Here is a 16,490-nt window from a genome sequence, read left to right as displayed (position 1 = left end):
CTGGTGTCTCTGCTATGCCCCATGTGTGCAGGTTAGATGGGCTTGGAAGCACATCGTACACTGCCTGGATGAGGAATTTAATGCGGTGAGGCTCAGCTTTCCACAGCTCGGCCCAGGTAACTTTCCTCTCAACCGCATTCTCCCATCTTGTCCAAGCACCCTGTTGCTTCAATCCCACTGCCTTGCAAGTTCTAATTTCCTCCACTGCAGCTCTCACCTCCTCCTGAACAAGGCAGCGCCCTTCCTTCCCGCTGGTTTTCAATTGGGGAATTGGAAAGGAGCCTAGCCCAGCTCTGCCTCGAGTGACCACTCCCACCAGGCTTCTTTGACGCAGCCTTGCCTCTGCCTCTTGAACTGCATCCTCAGCCCTCCACTTCCTACCAGTCCTCACTTGGATCCCTGCTTTAGCCACTTTCGGATCTCGTGAGTCCCTGAGCTGAACCACTTCTCTGGCTCTTGCTACCTTGAACTCTTCCTCCAAGGATTTGAAGGGCAGTTGCAGTTTGTTGGTGTTCCCGTAGAGTGCGAGGCTGCTCAGGCTCTTTGGTAATCCCAGCCATCTCCGGAGGTGGCTACTGACCCTCCTCTCTAAGGTCTCCACTGTTGAGATGGGGACTGCATAGACAAGGAGGGGCCACAGGATCCTGGGAAGAATGCCATGTTGGTAGACCCAGGCTTTGAACTTTCCAGGTAGGCCTGACTTGTCCACGGATTTCAGCCAGCCATCCAACTCAGTGCAGGTCGACTGGATAGATGTGGTATCTCTCAGAGAGCTGTCAAAAACCTTGCCCAAGCTCTTGACTGGCTTCTCTGTGATGGTTGGAATGGCTGTGCCTGTGATGTTAAACCGGGACTTGTCTTCCATCTTCCCTTTCCTCAGCACCATAGACCTTGATTTGGCTGGCTTGAAACGCATCCGGGCCCACTCCATCACCCTTTCGAGTCCCTTCAGAATCCACCGGCAGCCTGGGACTGATTCTGTCATGACAGTGAGGTCATCCATGAACGCCCTGATGGGTGGTTGCCGTTGTCCGGATTTCAATAGAGGCCCTCTGCACTCTGGCTCAGCAGACTTGGTGAGCATGTTCATGGCCAGGGAGAATAGTGTCACAGAGATAGTGCACCCTGTGATGATACCGATCTCCACCTTGTGCCAACGAGATGTTATTGCTCCCGAGGAGACCCTCATCCTGAAATTGGTGTAGTAATCAGCAATGAGGTCTCTACATCTGCTGGGGACATGATGTTTTGTTAATGTGAGCTGAACCAGCTTGTGTGGAATGGAGCCGAATGCATTTGCCATGTCAAGCCAAAGCACTGACAGGTCGCCCTTGTTCTCTCTTGCCTCTCGAATGAGCTGTGTCACCACACCGGTATGCTCCAGACAGCCTGGCATTCCTGAAATGCCTCCCTTCTGGACAGATGTGTCGATGTAGGTGTTCTGACCCAGGTAGGTACACAGTCGTTTGGAAACAGTGCTGAAGAAGATCTTTGCCTCGACGCACAGCAGGGGGATGATGCGGAACTGGTCTAGCTGGGTGGAGTTTTCCTCCTTCGGGATCCACACCCCTTCAGCTACTCTCCATTGTTCTGGGATCCTCCCTCTTCTCCAGAAGACTCGCAGGATTTTCCACAGACGCAGCAGGATTTTGGGACAGTTCTTATACACTTTGTATGAAGTGCCACTTGGTCCTGAAGCAGAGTGTGCCCTTGCTCTGCGGACAACCTCCCTGACTTCCTTTAGCTGCAGTTCTGACATGTCAAACTGCACCTCCGGTTCAGGGGGGTCTATGAGGATGTTACACTCTCCCAACTCCTGCTCTCTTGCGGGGTCGCTGTACGTCTGCTTCAGATGTTGGTCTATGTCTTCCTGCGAGGAGGCAAGTTTACCACTGCGCTTCTGCCCCAACAAATCCTTAGTGAACTTGAAGGGGTTGGAGATAAAGGCAGCACGCTTGCGTGCTCTCTCACGGCGCCGCCTCCGATGCCACTCAGCCCGGCGAAGAACCCTGATCTTATTCCGCAGGATGCACATTAGCTGGGCCAGGCCAATACGTTCCTCATCTCCGGCCTTCTTGTATTGGGACTTCAGTGCTTTCATCTCCTGCCTGATGTTGTGGATCCTCACAGCTCTTTGATTCTTTGAGTACGTTGTTCCGGAGCTTTTCTTCTCCTTCTCGCCGAATCGTTCAGCAGCGATACTGACAATGATTGTTGTCATAGCTTGTAGCTTCCCGTCAGCCTCTCCCTTTACCGTTGCCTCCAGAATTTGGTCGACATCGTCATCGAACTGCTTCCACAATGAGGTCATGCTAGCTGCTGGCCATTTGATCCGCCTCCTGTCAGATTTGATGCTCAAGGGATTAGTTTCCAACACTTGGAGGTTCCGGGCACTATGGGGTGACTCCGGGCCTGGCTCCTCCTGCGTCTCACCAGGTTGGACACCTGTGCGATGTGTTGCTTCTTCTCCCAACAGGCACTTCATCCTCGCTCGGTGGATCTTCAGGCCGTGGATGTTCTTGCAGACTTTACCGCATGTACACTGCATGCTCATAGTCGTTTGTCCATTGCTTGGGTCTGTTGCCGTTGTGTCCGTCCGACTGGGGTGCTCATCCTCCCCCCCTCTCGGGCACCCCTGGGGGTATTTTTCCATTAAGTTCATCGTAGCTTTGTTGGGAATCCTCCTCTCAGAGGACACAGATTGGGTTGCCAGCCCGTTCTGCCCCGGTTGCCGTCTCTCCGAGCTGTCACTGACTCTCCAGTAGTCACCACACTTTTCATGGTTGTCATCCAGTCTTTCCTGGCTGTCACTGATAACTCATATATGTATGTATGTATATATATATATATATATGTGTATGTGTATATATATGTATGTATGTATATATGTATGTATATATAAATATATATATATATATGTGTATGTATAAATGTGTGTGTATACACATATATATATATATATATGTGTATGTATAAATGTGTGTGTATACATATATATATATATATATATATATATATATATATATATATATATATATATATATATATATAAACCCCGTTTCCATATGACTTGAGAAACTGTGTTAAATGTAAATATAAACGGAATACAATGATTTGCAAATAATTTTCAACCCATATTCAGTTGAATATGCTACAAAGACAACATATTTGATGTTCAAACTGATAAACACTTTTTTTTTGTGCAAATAATCATTAGCTTTAGAATTTGATACCAGCAACACGTGACAAAGAAGTTGGGAAAGGTGGCAATGAATACTGATAAAGTTGAGGAATTCTCATCAAACAGTTATTTGGAACATCCCACAGGTGTGCAGGCTAATTGGGAACAGGTGGGTGCCATGATTGGCTATAAAAGCAGCTTCCGTGAAATGCTCAGTCATTCACAAACAACGATTGGGAAACGGTCACCACTTTGTGAACAAATGCGTGAACAAATTGTCAAACAGTTTAAGAACAACATTTCTCAATGGGTTATTGCAAGGAATTCAGGAATTTCACCATCTATGGTCCGTAATACCATCAATAGGTTCAGAGAATCTTGAAAAATCACTGCACGTAAGCGATGATATAACAGACCTTCGTTCCCAAAGGCGGTACTGCATCAAAAAAGCGACAATGGTGTGTAAAGGATATCTCCTCATGGGCTCAGGAACACTTCAGAAAACCACTGTAAGTAACTACAGTTGGTCGCTACATCTGTAAGTGCAAGCTAAAACTCTACTATGCAAAGCCAAAGCCATTTATCAACGATACCCAGAAAGGCCGCCGTTTTGGCTGGGCCCGAGCTCATCTAAGATGGACTGATGCAAAGTGGAAAAGTGTTCTGTGGTCTGACGAGTCCACATTTCAAATAGTTTTTTGGAAACGGTGAATGTCGTGTCCTCCGTTGTTCTAGATGCAAAGTTGAAAAGCCAGCATTTGTGATGGTATGGGGGTGTATTAGTGCCCAAGGCATGGGTAACGTACACAACGGTGATGGCACCATTAATGCTGAAAGGTACATACAGGATTTGGAGCAACATATTTTGCCATCCAAGCAACGTTATCATGGACGCCCTTGCTTATTTCAGCAATACAATGCCAAGTCACTTGTTACAAAAGCATGGCTTCATAGTAAAAGAGTGCGGGTACTTTCCTGGCCCGGCTGCAGTCCAGACCTGTCTCCCATTGAGAATGTGTGGCGCATTGTGAAGCCTAAAATACCACAACGGAGACCCCGGACTGTTGAACAACTTAAGCTGTACATAAAACAAGAATGGGAAAGAATTCCACCTGAAAAGCTTCAAAGATGTCTCTCCTCAGTTCCCAAAGGTTTATTGAGTGTTGTTAAAAGAAAGGGTGATGTAACACAGTGGTGAACATGCCCTTTCCCAACTACTTTGGCACGTGTTGCAGCCCATCCATCCATCCATTTCCTACCGCTTATCCCCTTTAGGGGTCGCGGGGGGCGCTGGCGCCTATCTCAGCTACAATCGGGCGGAAGGCGGGGTACACCCTGGACAAGTCGCCACCGCATCGCAGGGCCAACACAGATAGACAGACAACATTCACACACTAGGGCCAATTTAGTGTTGCCAATTTAATTATTATTTGCAATAAAACAAATTGATTTTGAACATCAAATATCTTGTCTTTGTAGTGCATTCAATTGAATATGGGTTGAAAAGGATTTGCAAATCACTGTGTTCCGTTTATATTTACATTTAACATAATTTCCCAACTCTCATGGAAACGGGGTTTGTATATATATATATATATATATATATATATATATATATATATATATATATATATATATATATATATATATATATATATATATATATATACAACCCCCCCCCTAGAGGGGGGGGGTTGCCCACATCTGAGGTCCTCTCCAAGGTTTCTCATAGTCAGCATTGTCACTGGCGTCCCACTGGATGTGAATTCTCCCTGCCCACTGGGTGTGAGTTTTCCTTGCCCTTTTGTGGGTTCTTCCGAGGATGTTGTAGTCGTAATGATTTGTGCAGTCCTTTGAGACATTTGTGATTTGGGGCTATATAAATAAACATTGATTGATTGATTGATTGATATATATATATATATATATCTATATATATATATGTGTATATATATATATATATATATATATGTGTATATATATATATATATATATATATATGTATATATATATATATATATATGTATATATATGTATATATATATATATGTATATATATGTATATATATATATATGTATATATATGTATATATATATATATGTATATATATGTATATATATGTATATATGTATATATATGTATATATATATATATATATATGTATATATATGTATATATATATATATATATGTATATATGTATATATGTATATATATGTATATATATATATATATGTATATATATATATATGTATATATATGTATATATATATATATATATATATATATGTATATATATATATATATGTATATATATATGTATATATATATATATATATATATATGTATATATATATATATATACATATATATATATATATATATATATATATACATATATATATATGTGTTAGGGGTGTGGGAAAAAATCAATTCGAATATGAATCGAATCGTTTACGTTGTGCCATTCAGAATCGATTCTCATTTTTAAAAAATCGATTTTTAAATTTTTTTATTTTTTTTAATCAATCCAACAAACCACTACACAGCAATACCATAACAATGCAATCCAATTCCAAAACCAAACCTCACGTGAGAGGAGGCAAACACGAAACAGAACAAACCAAAAGTAATGAAACAAAAATGAATATTATCAACAACAGTATCAATATTAATTATAATTTCAGCATAGCAGTGATTAAAAATCCCTCACTGACATTATCATTAGACATTTATAAAAATAATAAAAAAGAACAATAGTGTCACAGTGGCTTACACTTGCATCGCATCTCATAAGCTTGACAACACACTGTGTCCAATGTTTTCACAAAGATAAAATAAGTCATATTTTTGGTTCGTTTAATAGTTAAAACAAATTTACATTATTGCAATCAGTTGATAAAACATTGTCCTTTACAATTATAAAAGCTTTTTTTTTTTTTTAAATCTACTACTCTGCTAGCATGTCAGCAGACTGGGGTAGATCCTGCTGAAATCATATGTATTGAATGACTACAGAATCGTTTTGAATCGGGAAAAAAATCGTTTTTGAATCGAGAATCGAATCGAATTGAAAAAATCAATATATTATCGAATTGTGACCCCAAGAATCGATATTGAATCGAATCGTGGGACACCCAAAGATTCACAGCCTTTATATATATATATATATATATATATATATATATATATATATATATATATATATATATATATATATATATATATATATATATATATATATATGTATATATATGTATACAGTGAAGAAAATAAGTATTTGAACACCCTGCTATTTTGCAAGTGGTCCCACTTAGAAATCATGAAGGGGTCTAAAATTTTCACGGTAGGTGCATGTCCACTGTATGAGGGATAACCTAAAAAGAAAAATCCAGAAATCACAATGTATGATTTTTTTAACAATTTATTCGTGTGATACAGCTGAAAATAAGTATTTGAACACCTGTCTATCAGCTAGAATTCTGACCCTGACACCTTTAAAAGTCGTCCTCCACTCTACTGTATTATCCTGAATCAGATGCACCTGTGTGAGGTTGTTAGCTGCATGAAGACACCTGTCCACCCCATACAATCAGTAAGGCCCAAACATTCAGCATGGCTAAGAGCAAAGAGCTGTCCAAAGACACCAGAGACAAAATTTTACAACTCCACAATGATGGAAAGGGCTACGGAGAAATTGCCAAGCAGCTTGGTGAAAAAAGGTCGACTGTTGGAGCAATCATTAGAAAATGGAAGGAGCTAAACATGATGGTCAATCTCGATCGGAGTGGAGCCCCATGCAAGATATCCCCTTGTGGGGTCTCAATGATGCTAAGAAAGGTGAGGAATCAGCCCAGGACTACACGGCAGGACTTGGTCAATGACCTGAAAAGAGCTGGGACCACTGTTTCCAAGGTCACTGTTGGTAATACTCTAAGACGTCATTGTTTGAAATCATGCATGGCACGGATGGTTCCCCTGCTTAAACCAGCACTTTAAGGCCCATCTTAAGTTTGCTAATGACCATTTGGATGATCCAGAGGAGTCATGGGAGAATGTTTTGTGGACAGGAGACCAAAATTGACCTTTTTGGTCATAATTCCACTATGCGTGTTTGGAGGAAGAAGAATGATGCAAACCATCCAACAAACACCACAGTCCCTACTGTGAAGCATGGGGGTGGTAGCATCATGCTTTGGGGGTGTTTTTCTGCTCATGGGACAGGATGACTGTACTGTATTAAGGAGAGGATGACTGCAGCCATGTATTGTGAGATTTTGGCCAAAAACCTCCTTCCCTCAGTCAGATCATTGAAGATGAGTCGTGGCTGGATCTTCCAACATGACAATGACCGAAAGCACACAGCCAGGAAAACCAAGAAGTGGCTTTGTAAGAACCATATCAGGGTTCTGGAGTGGCCTAGCCAGTCTCCAGACTTGATCCAATTGAAAATATTTGGAGGGAGCTGAAAATCTGTGTTACTCAGCAACAGCCCAGAAACCTGACTTATCTAGAGAAGCTCTGTGTGGAGGAGTGGGCGAAAATCCCTCCTGCAGTCTGTGAAAACCTGGTGAAGAACTACAGGAAAGAAACGGTTGACCTCTGTAATTGCAAACAAAGGCTACTCCACCAAATAATGTTGGTGTTCAAATACTTATTTTCAGCTTCATCACACAAATACATTTTTAAAAAAATCATAGATTGTGATTTCTGGATTTTTCTTTTTAGGTTATCTCTCATACAGTGGACATGCACCTACCGTGAAAATTTTAGACCCCTTCATGATTTCTAAGTGGGACCACTTGCAAAATAGCAGGGTGTTCAAATACGACCATGATGACTATGAGAAACCTTGGAGAGGACCACATATGTGGGCAACCCCCCCCCCCCATTTCCTACCGCTTATTCCCTTTGGAATATATATGTGTGTGTGTGTATGTATGTTAGCCCTGCGATGAGGTGGCGACTTGTCCAGGGTGTACCCTGCCTTCCGGACGATTTTAGCTGAGATAGGCGCCAGCGCCCCCCGCGACCCCAAAAGGGAATAAGCGGTAGAAATGGATGGATGGATGGATATATATATATATATATATATATATATATATATATATATATATATATATATATATATGTATGTATGTATGTATGTATGTATGTATATGTATGTGGATATATATATATATATACATTTACAGTATGTGTATATATATGTATATACTGTATGTATATACAGTATATACATGTAATATATACACGTATATACACGTGTAATGAACCTTTCTTATATTTTAAATTCTAATCTAAAATGTATTATTCTGAAAGTAACATTCATATTTGTAGTTAAATAGAATAGAATAAAATTTAATTATTTACTTTCAAAGCCAGGTAAAAGTTTAAAAAAAGTGTCCCACTTCAACATGGGTGTCAGACTCTGGCCGGCTGGCCAAATCTGGCCCGCCGTGTAATTTAATTTGGCCCTTGAGGCAATATCAAATTAACATTAGAGCTGGCCCGCCGGTACTATACAGCGGTAGCACCGCTGTAACACCATATGCGCCGCTGTAACACCGCATTTACCGCTAATACTCATACTTTCCAACCATCCCGATTTTCCCGGAGACTGCCGTAGTTCAATGCCTTTCCCAAAAATCTCCCAGGGCAACCATTCTCCTGAATTTCTCCCAATATTGGGGGCGTTCCTTAAAGGCACTGCCTTTAGCGTTCTCTACAAACAGTGTGGAAAAAGTTAATGTTGATATTTACCTTAGAAGGCTGCAAATAGAAAAGAAGCATTACATTTTTTGTTTAAATTTTATTTCTGTGATGTTTTTTTGTTTGTTTTTTGAAAGTTGATTTTGCACTATTAAGTTATATAAGCCTTGTTAAAGCAAATCAGTGTAGCAAACTGAGCAATAATTAACGTTTTGTTCATGCACTTTCTCTAGCTACTTCAAAGCTTGAATGTTTGATTTATTCCTGGAAAAAGTTGATTTTAATATTTACCTCAGAGGGCTGCAAATAGAAAAGAGGCATTACATTTTTTATTTCAATGTTATTTAATATACCATTTATGTTTTTTGAAAGTTGATTTTGCACCATTAAGTTATATAAGCGTTGCTTGTTCCATATTCAGTGTTAAAGCAAATCAGTGTAGCAAACTGAGCAATAATTAACGTTTTATTCATGCACTTTCTCTGTTACTTCAAGGCTTGAATGTTTGATTCATTCATTATTTGTTTTTTCAAATGTATTATTAGCCTGTGGAAAAAGTTTTTTTTGATATTTATCTCATAAGGCTGCAAATAAAAAAGAGGCATTCAATTTTTATTTTTATTTAATTTCATATGCCATTGATATTTTTTTTCTTATTATTATTATTTGAAACTCGATTTTGCATGTCACTATAAAGTTATGTAAGCCTTGATTGTACAATATTAAATGCAAAATTTGTTTGGGACCCTGTTAAAAGGTTAATGTGTTCAACTTTGGCCCGCTGCTTTGTTCAGTTTTAAATTTTGGCCCACTCTGTATTTGAGTTTGACACCCCTGCACTACAATAAAAATATATTTTTTGAAATTGTTTGAAAGCTAAAATGTCAGGCCTGTGAAGGAATTCTGAATCCATATTGTGTGTCCTTTGCTTCAGTTGGCCTTTTGGTGGCAGTATTGACTTACCTTCCGCCTTCACCCTCTGCAACCAAACAGCTACTCATGCATTGATGGATGACAAGCCTTTTTCGCTAGTAAAAATGAATGCAAATGTGGTCAATCATAAAGGTGTTTTTACTTGACTGATTTTCACTGTCATGCAGTTTGAAGTCTGCATTTTGGACACAAGTTAAAAGGGAGCGTCTGTGTAGTTGCGTCATCGTGCTACACCACATATCATATACGGTTGTGGACTCCTTAAAAATGAGAGGCATACTTATGTGATGATTTCGTCTTTCAGGTCGAGGGCTGCTTCCCTGACACCATGACGAGATGTGCCGAGCTCATCAACAACAACACTGACGTAGACTTTGTGGACATAAACTCAGGGTGTCCCATTGACTTAGTGTACAAGAAGGTGAGCCAACCACAAAAATGTCCAAAGAAGTCCTTATTGTTCTTTTGAATAAGGAATCTCAAAGTGCGACTCGTTGTGTTTTTGGTCCTCAGGGCGGAGGTTGCGGCTTGATGACACGCACCCGAAAGTTTGAGCAGATAATCAGGGGGATGCACCATGTGGGTAAAAATAAGGAGGGCGATGCTTACATCGGTCAAGTCATCCTCTTTTTTTTTTTTTCCTTCCAAAGGTGCTCGATGTCCCTTTAACAGTGAAGATCCGCACCGGCGTTCAGGAGAAAAGCAACATAGCACATAAACTCATCCCAGAGATGAAAAACTGGGGCGTCTCTATGATCACGGTAAAGTTTTTTCAGAGTCGTATAGCATAGTTAAAGGCCTACTGAAACCCACTACTACCCACCACGCAGTCTGATAGTTTATATATCAATGATGAAATATTATCATTGCAACACATGCCAATACGGCCTTTTTAGTTTACTAAATTGCAATCTTAAATTTCCCGGGAGCTTCTTCTTGAAAACGCCGTGTAATGACGTCACGTGCTGTTAGGAAATATGAGCGCTGCACACACACACAGCTAAAAGTCGTCTGCTTTAACCGCATAATTACACAGTATTTTGGAGACCTGTGTTGCTGAATCTTTTGCAATTTGTTCAATTAATATTGGAGAAGTCAAAGTACAAAGATGGAGTTGGGAAGCTTTAGCCTTTAGCCACACAAACACACTGTGATTCCTTGTTTAAAATTCCCGGAGGTGAAACTTTACCATGGATCACAGCGAACATGGATCGAGACCGAATGTCAACCAGCAGGTTTCGGTGAAAAAATTGTGGTAAAAATTTGCTTCTTACCGGAGATCAGCTGAGTTTGTGCCGCCCATAAAGCTGCCGTCGACTTCCCTGGACACACACCTCCGTCTATCAGGTACTGTTAAACTCACTAAAACACTATCAACACAATAGAAAGATAAGGGATTTCCCAGAATTATCCTAGTAAATGTGTCTAAAAACATCTGAATCCGTCCCAATGCAATCGCGTTTTTTTTTTTTTTCTAGTCCGTCGCTATCAATATCCTCAAACACAAATCTTTCATCACCGCTCAAATTAATGGGGAAATTGTCGTTTTCTCGGTCCGAATAGCTCTTTTTGTTGGAGGCTCCCATTAAAAACAATGTGAGGAGCCATCAACATGTGACGTCATCGTCTGCGACCTCCGGTAAACGCAGGGCTTTTCTGTTAGCACCAAAAGTTGCAAACTTTATCGTGGATGTTCTGTACTAAATCCTTTCAGCAAAAATATGGCAATACCACGAAATGATCAAGTATGACACATAGAATTGACCTGCTATCCCCGTTTGAATAAGAAAATCTCATTTCAGTAGGCTGTTAAATATAAAGCGTACATATGAGCATATTTGGCGTCTCTTTCCTTTTTAGCTGCATGGCCGTTCCAGAGAGCAGCGCTACACCAAACTTGCAGACTGGGACTACATCACCACCTGCTCCCAGCTAGCCAGCCCCATCCCGCTCTTTGGTACAACAACTCACTCTGATACAGTAAATTTATAAGCTTTTGAAATTATTTTGTTATTTTCCATCCCGGTAAAACTTTTTAATAGGTACGAAAGTGAGCTTTGCTAATGTTTTTTTTACTGCACTAGGTAATGGAGACATTTTGTCCTATGAGGACGCCATGAAAGCCAAAGAAACGGGTGTTTCTGGTATTATGATTGCAAGGTTAGTGTTCTTTGTTTTTTGTGAGTACTGTACTGTACTCTAGTCACATAAATATTGACTTGGAGCATTCATTAGGTCCATTGTAATATAGTACTTGGTTTTTGTTACATTTTACATACAAAAAATATAAATAATATATTTAAATCTTGAGGCGATTAAAAAAAACACATAACATTTTGGAAACTTTCTTATTTAATAAAATGCAGATCCGTCCCAAAACTTTTGACTGATTCTGTATTTATTTAGAAATATATATTTTCCACTCCTTGATAAGAATTCAAACGTACATTGTCAAAAAAATCAATCTCCTGTGCATTTTGTTGGTGTAGAGACATGAACAATCCATAATTTTATCATGCTTTATATTAAGAGAGAGTCAACATTAAAATAGATAAAAATTATTAGGGTGTACAGTAGTACCTCAACTTACAAGCTTATTTGGTTCTGTGATGTAGCTCTTACCTCAAATCAATTAAATTAATCGAATCAGTTCTTAGCCCCCCAAAACAGTAGTATTTTAACGTTAAATGCCTTTTAAAAAGAAAATCTAACTTTTGATAACAAATATTGTATGAAACATAATGAAATAGAATGTAATACAAACTATACTAGATTTACGAATTAATGTAATAATAACATACAGGGGCTTCTCGGTGGAAGAGGGGTTAGTGCGTTCGTCTCACAATACAAACGTCCTGCAGTCCTGGGTTCAATCCCCGTCTCGCGATCTTTCTGTTTGGAGTTTGCATGTTCTCCCTGTGAATGTGTGGGTTCCCTCCGGGTACTCTGGCTTCCTCCCACTTCCAAAGACATGCACCTGGGAATAGGTTGATTGGCAACACTAAATTGGCCTTAGTGTGTGAATGTGAGTGTGAATGTTGTCTGTCTATCTGTGCTGGCCCTGCGATGAGGTGGCGAATTGTCCAGGGTGTACACTGCCTTCCGCCCGATTGTAGCTGAGATAGGCGCCAGCGACCCCCGCTACCCCAAAAGGGAATAAGCGGTAGAAAACGGACGGATCGATGGATGGATAACATACAGCATTTACTATTGGAGGGGAGACATCTACGGTATCTCTTTTGAGCTGTATTTCTGTCAAACACACCATCAAAGGCTTGCCATATTTTCATGGATACATGTCCTCTGTTTAAATAATACTTTAACCTTGTCTGGCGTTATTCATTCTGCTTCTGTATGGTGCAGACTAGCAGTGATACATCAGGCATTCTTAAATTCAATGAATATCATCCATTTCTTTTCAGCACTGTCTCTCCCATTCTTGGAAAAAAAAAGTTATTCATTTCATGTCCAGTAACTGTGAGATGCTGTTGGTTGTGATGTCACTGCAGGGGGGCTCTGGTTAAGCCCTGGATCTTCACTGAAATCAAGGAGAGCCGCCACTGGGACATCTCCTCCAGCGAGCGACTTGACGTCCTCCGGGATTTTGCCAACTTCGGCCTGGAGCACTGGGGCTCAGACACGCGAGGTGTGGAGAAGACTCGAACCTTCCTGCTGGAGTGGCTCTCATTCATGTGCAGGTGAGGATTTCTATAAACACCGTATGTTATTTTTCATACTATTATTCAAACAATTTGTTTGTCAGGTACATCCCAGTGGGCCTGTTGGAGCGGGTGCCTCAGAAGATCAATGAGAGGCCTCCATACTATATGGGCAGGAACTACCTGGAGACACTCATGGCCAGTCAGAATGTTGGGGACTGGATCAGGATCAGGTGAGCAGCTACCTTTCTTAGTCAATACTCATTCATTCGTGATTATAACCTCATTATTGTGTGTGTTTTAACAGTGAAATGCTGCTAGGACCTGTACCCCCAAACTTCAACTTCTTGCCCAAACACAAAGCAAATTCATACAAGTGATTTTTTTTTCTCTTTACCATATTGGACAATTTATTTTTTTGGGCAGAGTGTGACTGAAAAGACAACTTACAATTTAGTTTAGGTTTTTGGTACAAATGTACTGAGCAATAAAGTATACGTCACACTTAAATATGGCATTTGTTTTATTTTGTATATAGGAATATCTAGGTTAATTATTGGCATTCACCTGCATGTTATTCCTTTATATTTCCCCCTGTTGTTATAATTGGGTCATATTTGTGTGGAAGCATGGGTACACCAAATTTAGCATTCGTCGCATCTCCATCTCTCCCGTCCAAAGGCAAAACCTAGTAACTCATTTCTAGCTGATTTTGAGAAAACAAAGGAAAACCAATCGATCTTGATGCTGTCTTACAAAGATCTACAAAGTCATCAAACGTATAGATGTTTTCTTGAGCTTTCATTTTCTTGCCGATTGAGCCATGGATTGAATCTGCTCTCATGAACGTGTGCCCTTTCTCCAGATATTTCATCACAATCTCGGGTGGGCCCCATTCTGCGTTTGCACATTGGGCAAGAGCCGTGTACAGCGTCCAGTTTTTATTTTGACTTCCACAGTTATCTGCCCAAAAGAGTATGCAAAGGGAAGAATCAAGAACAATACATGAAGGTGCTTGCAACGTCCTGGGCCAATCTTCCAAATATCCCCTCGTGCCATGATATCACATAATCAGGTTGACCGTCGGCCCCCATTCGTGCAAATGTCTCATTAAAGACAATAAGGCGACTGACAAAGAAGCTTCGATTGGTCCCTTGAGATACTAGGTTTTTCTGTTGTATCTACGCGGTTATGTGGTAGTTGCTAGGTCCTGCCATGCGCGTAACAGCTTACTTACGGAACAAATTACAATATCGCATACACTAATGTAAAGCATATCACCTAGGAACTCCAAAATTATTATCAGCTGAGTTTTGACCAAAATTGAGTTACTGGGTTTTGCCTTTGGATGGGAGATCTGTAGTTCTAATTGTAACTTTTTTTAAAAGTGGATTTAATGCCATCATGGTGACCACAGAGCATTATACTTGAATATTAAATGCTGTTTTGAAATAAAACATAAATGGGATCTACGGGACTAAATAAATTAAATCTAAATTAAACAATGGATGTCCACTAACTTTGTGCAACTCAACGGCAAAAAAACGGAAATGCTGATTATCGGTCCTGCTAGACACCGACCTCTATTTAATAATACCACTTTAACATTTGACAACCAAACAATTAAACAAGGCGACTCGGTAAAGAATCTGGCTATTATCTTTGACCCGACTCTTGTTTAAATCAAACATTAAGAGTGTCACTAAAACGTCCTTTCATCTCCGCAAAATCGCTAAAATTCGCTGCACTTTGTCCACTAGCGACACTGAGATCATTATCCATGCCTTTGTTGCGTCTCGTCTCGATTACTGTAACGTTTTATTTTCGTCTAGCATTAAAAGATTACAGTTGGTACAAAATACGGCTGCTAGACTTTTGACAAGAACAAGAAAGTTTGATCATATTACGCCTATACTGGCTCACCTGCACTGGCATGGCCACCGGACCTGTGTCCCGTGGGCATGGAAGAAGTACTGGCAGTCCAGAGTCGGGACCCAGGATGGACCGCTCGCCTGTGTATCGGTTGGGGACATCTCTGCGTTGCTGATCTGCCTCCGCTTGGGATGGATTTCCGCTGGCTCCACTATGGACTGGACTCTCGCTACTATATTGGATCCACTATGGACCGGACTCTCACCGTTATGTTGGATCCACTATGTTCTGGACTTTCACAATATCATGTTAGACCCGCTCGACATCCACTGCTTTCGGTCTCCCCTGGGGGGGGGGTGTTGCCCACATATGCGGCCCTCTCCAAGGTTTCTCATAGTCACTGTCACCGACGTCCCACTGGGGTGAGTTTTTCCTTGCCCGTATGTGGGCTCTGTACCAAGGATGTCGTTGTGGTTTGTGCAGCCCTTTGAGGCACTTGTGATTTAGGGCTATATAAAAAAAACATTGATTGACTGATTGATTGAAATCTAATTTGAGGAAAGTTAGAATGTATAAAAGTGATAATGTACAGTACACTGACCAGCTCAATGGCTTTGTGGTTAGCGTGTCCGCCTTGAGATCGGTAGGCCATGAGTTCAAACCCTGGCTGAGTCATACCAAAGACTATAAAAATGGGACCCATTAGATCAGGGGTAGGGAACCTATGGCTCTAGAGCCAGATGTGGCTCTTTTGATGACTGCATCTGGCTCTCGGATAAATCTGAGCTGACATTGCTTAACAGGATAAGTAATGAATAATTCCACTTGTAATCATAGTGTTAAAAATAACATTCAAAATATAAAACATTCTCATGCATTTTTATGTTCAAGAAGTTGCGTTAATGTTAAGAAGTAATTTATTTATTATTGGTTACTGTTGGGCTTGCCCTCCTGGGGGTTCTTCAGACCACCAAGCACACGCAATGAGAGCCTGTTTTAGGGTAAAATATTGTTTATTTTTTTCAATTAGTCCCTCAGTTGCTTTCCAGCAATTGTCTTTTTCTCCTTCGTCCTAACTCGCGCTCTGGCTCCAGCCCCAACCCTGTCTCTCCTCCTGGCTGCTGCTTATAACT

General features: G+C 40.5%; 1 protein-coding gene and 1 pseudogene across 4 annotated transcripts in view; one reads left to right on the top strand and one right to left on the bottom strand.

Moving 5' to 3' along the window:
* The window catches only part of LOC133550629 (uncharacterized), a 3,149-nt pseudogene extending 652 nt beyond the window's left edge, over positions 1 to 2,497 (bottom strand).
* The window catches only part of dus3l (dihydrouridine synthase 3-like (S. cerevisiae)), a 30,112-nt gene extending 16,117 nt beyond the window's left edge, over positions 1 to 13,995 (top strand). For all 4 annotated transcript variants that reach the window (XM_061897557.1, XM_061897556.1, XM_061897555.1 and 1 more), the window contains 8 exons: positions 10,131 to 10,247; positions 10,340 to 10,405; positions 10,477 to 10,587; positions 11,687 to 11,783; positions 11,911 to 11,986; positions 13,336 to 13,524; positions 13,590 to 13,718; positions 13,793 to 13,995. In XM_061897557.1, coding sequence (XP_061753541.1) covers positions 10,131 to 10,247; positions 10,340 to 10,405; positions 10,477 to 10,587; positions 11,687 to 11,783; positions 11,911 to 11,986; positions 13,336 to 13,524; positions 13,590 to 13,718; positions 13,793 to 13,865 — 858 coding nt within the window. In that variant the 3' untranslated portion in view covers positions 13,866 to 13,995. The remainder of the gene's footprint in view (positions 1 to 10,130; positions 10,248 to 10,339; positions 10,406 to 10,476; positions 10,588 to 11,686; positions 11,784 to 11,910; positions 11,987 to 13,335; positions 13,525 to 13,589; positions 13,719 to 13,792) is intronic.
* Positions 13,996 to 16,490: the final 2,495 nt, after the last annotated feature.

This window comes from Nerophis ophidion, linkage group LG04 (assembly GCF_033978795.1).
Source record: "Nerophis ophidion isolate RoL-2023_Sa linkage group LG04, RoL_Noph_v1.0, whole genome shotgun sequence".
Classification (NCBI taxonomy): Eukaryota; Metazoa; Chordata; class Actinopteri; order Syngnathiformes; family Syngnathidae; genus Nerophis; species Nerophis ophidion.
Note: the sequence above shows the minus strand (reverse complement) of the source record. Positions and strands in the feature narration are given on the sequence as shown.